Source organism: Anopheles cruzii, unplaced genomic scaffold (genome assembly GCF_943734635.1).
Source record: "Anopheles cruzii unplaced genomic scaffold, idAnoCruzAS_RS32_06 scaffold02111_ctg1, whole genome shotgun sequence".
Lineage (NCBI taxonomy): Eukaryota > Metazoa > Arthropoda > Insecta > Diptera > Culicidae > Anopheles > Anopheles cruzii.
The window spans coordinates 1-3699 of NW_026455696.1; the positions used below are offsets into that span (position 1 = coordinate 1).

Genomic DNA, 3699 nt, shown 5'->3' on the forward strand with positions numbered 1-3699 from the left:
CTTATCGGGATCCGGTTTTATGATGCGCAGAAGTGCATCAAACATGTCCATTCCCCAGTGTTTCTGCAAGCGACATGGAACATGGAACCCAATAAATCTCTTTAAACAAACGTTCCGAATCTCCCTACAGCGAGCATACTCACCATGAGGTCCGCGTAGAAGTTGCCATTGTTGGGCCACTCGCGCATTATTTTCTGCATGAAGGCATCGTGCTGTCTTTGAAACTGTTCGAACATGTTGCGGTTCTTTTCGCTGTACACGCCTTCCGCAAACTTCTTATCGTAGGGACCGTTCCGTTCGTAATACACTGCAGATGCCGCGTGAAACTGAGCCAAGCGCCGTAACAGCGTCTGGCAGTGGTCCATGTCAAGACCATTGCGCCGGTTCGCCATGCGGAAATCGTGATCCTTCAGATCTTCCATGACAATAATGTCCGTCGGCTGGGCACAGTGCTTTACACACCTTGGACCAAATGCCACCACGACACCCGCGTCCCGGTAGAGTCGTTCGAAGGCAGGCAAAATATCTGTGTACACAGCGATCTCCTTCGGGAACACGTTCATCGCGGTGATCATCTCTTCCGACAATCCCATATTTGGCAAAGCTTTCACGATCAACGACACAGCACGTCGCTCTCCGGGAGTGTCGCTGGCGACTTGCACTGAAACCCCGACACGATACATAATCGATACGAAATTGTCTCCGGCCTCGGTGGCCAGTTTAACGTCTAGAGCCTCGATGTTGAACTCATCAGCCAGTAAGCCGAATCTGGCCGCGATCGGTTCCACAAAAAAGTTCTCTGTCATCCACGAGGGAACCGCAACTGGTTTCGGAGGCGCCATTGTGTCGTTCAAACGATTAGGTATTAGGTCCGCACTGCTCGGATGCTCGTGATGTACTAGCTAGAAACGGGTCGCAAGCAATCTGTTTTGGTTTACCTATGGCGCTTCAGAAGGTTTATTATCTATACCGTCAATAGGCGTCCGTTGTGTGGAGTAGTATACTCTGGTCGCAACTACAACATTATTCGAAGTAAGTGGCGTTTTTCTAATGATTCATCATTCATGTTTTATGATGTTTTTTGTTGTTTTTAGTTTGTAAAACACCATACTTTATTATAGTCCAAAAAAGTTATTTTCGATTAAAAGACTCAGTGCTAGGTGGATATGAGCCCCCGGTTATGTGCAACAAAATGACGGCATTCCGGATTAACCTAGGGTGGGTTTGAACCTTGAACACAATTAAACATATAGTGGCGCTGTTCAGATGAGTGAATGAGTTAAGTGAATGATGATGACATTGAATATTTGTGGTTTTCGTGTGCCGCGAGGGATCGTGGTTTAGAACTAGTCGCAGCCGTGATGCACGATCGTAATGCGTCGGTCTTAGTGCTAGTTTTAATATTAAGTCCAGTAGAAAACGGCCTTGGCACGCGTTTCAATGAAATACCATCTATTCGACACGCGCAAAATTGTAATCATATCATGGTTCCGCTATCGCTCGCCCGTTATCGGTTATACCATTTATGGAGCGTGCGCCCGATGCTAGTTCATTGGCACGGGTCTGGCTTGATGTCACCAATAGCTGACAGAGTCAATTTTGCGATACGGGTTCCGGTAGTCATTTCCATCAGGCCAGCCTAAACAATCATACTTTAAAGATAACGATATTCCTCACTGTGGCATGTTTGGATTACATCCGACAGTTCAATCACAGATACATCCTCTACATGAACCCACGTTTGGAAAAATAAATGGCAAATTTTTATTTGGCTTTCCTTCAGGATAATACTTGTGACAAATCATTTCGCCTGACATGGAATGCCGCGTACACGGAAGTATGGGATTAGCATTTTTAGATGTGTTCTTAACTGGTCATTACGAAACATCTTCTTCAGGAACCGTTGCCAAGAATCGGTGCCTGGTTCTAGCATTGTACCTAGCGACGCGTCTTCCGTATCTGGAACTAACACAAACGGCAACATCAGCATTGCACTGAAGAAACCGTACAGAAGATGGTCGGTGAAATCCGCGTGAAGTTGCTGTAGCGTTGGGAGACGCTTAGTGTAACCCAACAACACAAGACTCTCGGCCAAATGTTCCTGGTAGAAGCGAAGGAAATAATTCAGCTTGGTCAACATCAATTCGGCACAGACAGACGAAAAAAGGAAATTGTGCAAATCGACCAACGGAGATGCCCAGCAGCATACTTGAAAGTCTAGCAAAGTGGCTACTGATGGAATACTGGAGTTAGTACCGTATTTGAAAAGCATGTTATTGGTCCACAGATCGCCGTGAATCAGCACATTAAACTGATCATTGCGAGGAGCCATCATTGGTGCCAGTTCGTCCAACATATGCCGTGCCAGTTTTTGCAAGTCGGCATAGTAATCCGGCTCGAGATCCCAATTCGCCATGTCCTGTATTAGATCGTCCAGAATCGGTTGAAATATATCTTTGCACATTTTTCTGAACCCTTCGACCGGTTTTGGCCCAAGAAACTCTTCCGTCAAGGTGTGACCACGATCCACGTATACCGCGGAGGCTGCATGGAATTTCGCCAGCAAACCCAGTGCCAATTCCGTGTGCTTCAGGTCCAAGCCAGCTCGACGATCCGCCATACGATTGTCACTATATGTTAGGTCGTCCAACACTAGCAGATCCTCAGGAATACCTCGGCACGACTTGAGACAACTTGGGGCAAACTGAACCTCGACTCCCTTGTCACGGTACATCTTTTCGAACGCCGGTATATAATCGGTGTACATCTGGGTTTCGCGTACCGAAGTCTCCAAGTATGAGATTTTTTCCGCAGGCTCCTTCGGAGGTGCTTTGACTATCGTCGAAAAACTCTCAACACTGCCCGTTCGTTGATTCTGTACGTCGATCTTGGCTCGATACAGTACGGATGCGTAGTTATCGCCCTTTTTAGTGGCAAGTTCAACATGAACGCTTCTGATGATCCGCTCGTTGGCAGGAGCTTCTCCAAGCTTACGGCTGATCACGTCCTCGAAGAACTTTCGATCGAGCCACATCGGTAAGTCAAGCGAATCGTCGCAATCAACGCCCAACGCACGCTGGACGCCCAGACCATTGATGTCGAAAGCTCCCATGTCGTAGAAATACTCCAGAAGCGATCCCATCTGTTCAACATAGGCGGCACCGTTGTACATCTTTCGTTTAAACTCGTTACCGGCTTCTCCTTGATCGAGCATTAAATCGATCGAGGCATCGTCCGTCTTCTCCATCAAACAAATCGGTAGCAGCGAGAAGGTTGTTGCAAATCCGTACAATTGCCGTTCAATAAAGTCCACGTGAAGATCTTTCAGCGAAGGTCGCATGCCGCCGTAGCCGAGTAGGGTCAAGTTTTCGGTCAAGTGCTGGTAGTAGTAGCAAATCAAATTGTTCATCTCGTGCATCCTCAAGTCTCCGCGAACCGACGAGAATAGGAAGTAGTTAAGATCAATCACCGGTGAGGTCCACATGCACATTTGGAAGTCGACCTGAAATCAGTTCGTAATCGTTACTCCTACTGAAGTGATCGCTCTGACTTGGAAGGCACTTACGAGCATGATTTCGTTTATCTTCTCATCGCCATTGTACTGGAACATCATATTGTTGCACCACAGGTCACCGTGGTTCAAGACGTTGAACTTATCGGGATCCGGTTTTATGATGCGCAGAAGTGCATCAAACATGT

The 3699-nt window shown here is 47.1% G+C and overlaps 2 protein-coding genes across 2 annotated transcripts; both read right to left on the bottom strand.

Moving 5' to 3' along the window:
* Positions 1-3: 3 nt before the first annotated feature.
* LOC128276697 (uncharacterized) lies at positions 4-864 on the bottom strand (the record flags this gene model as incomplete). The annotated part of the gene is made up of 2 exons (XM_053015156.1): positions 144-864; positions 4-63 (listed from the first exon to the last, which is right to left on the bottom strand). Coding segments are annotated over exons 1-2 (759 nt in total), but the record flags the coding sequence as incomplete, so codon positions are not given.
* Positions 865-1520: 656 nt separating this feature from the next.
* Positions 1521-3697, bottom strand: LOC128276698 (uncharacterized). The gene is made up of 2 exons (XM_053015157.1): positions 3566-3697; positions 1521-3502 (listed from the first exon to the last, which is right to left on the bottom strand). The coding sequence occupies exons 1-2, from the start codon at positions 3695-3697 to the stop codon at positions 1802-1804; spliced, it is 1833 nt and encodes a 610-aa protein (XP_052871117.1). The 3' UTR covers positions 1521-1801.
* Between the last annotated feature and the right edge of the window lie 2 nt (positions 3698-3699).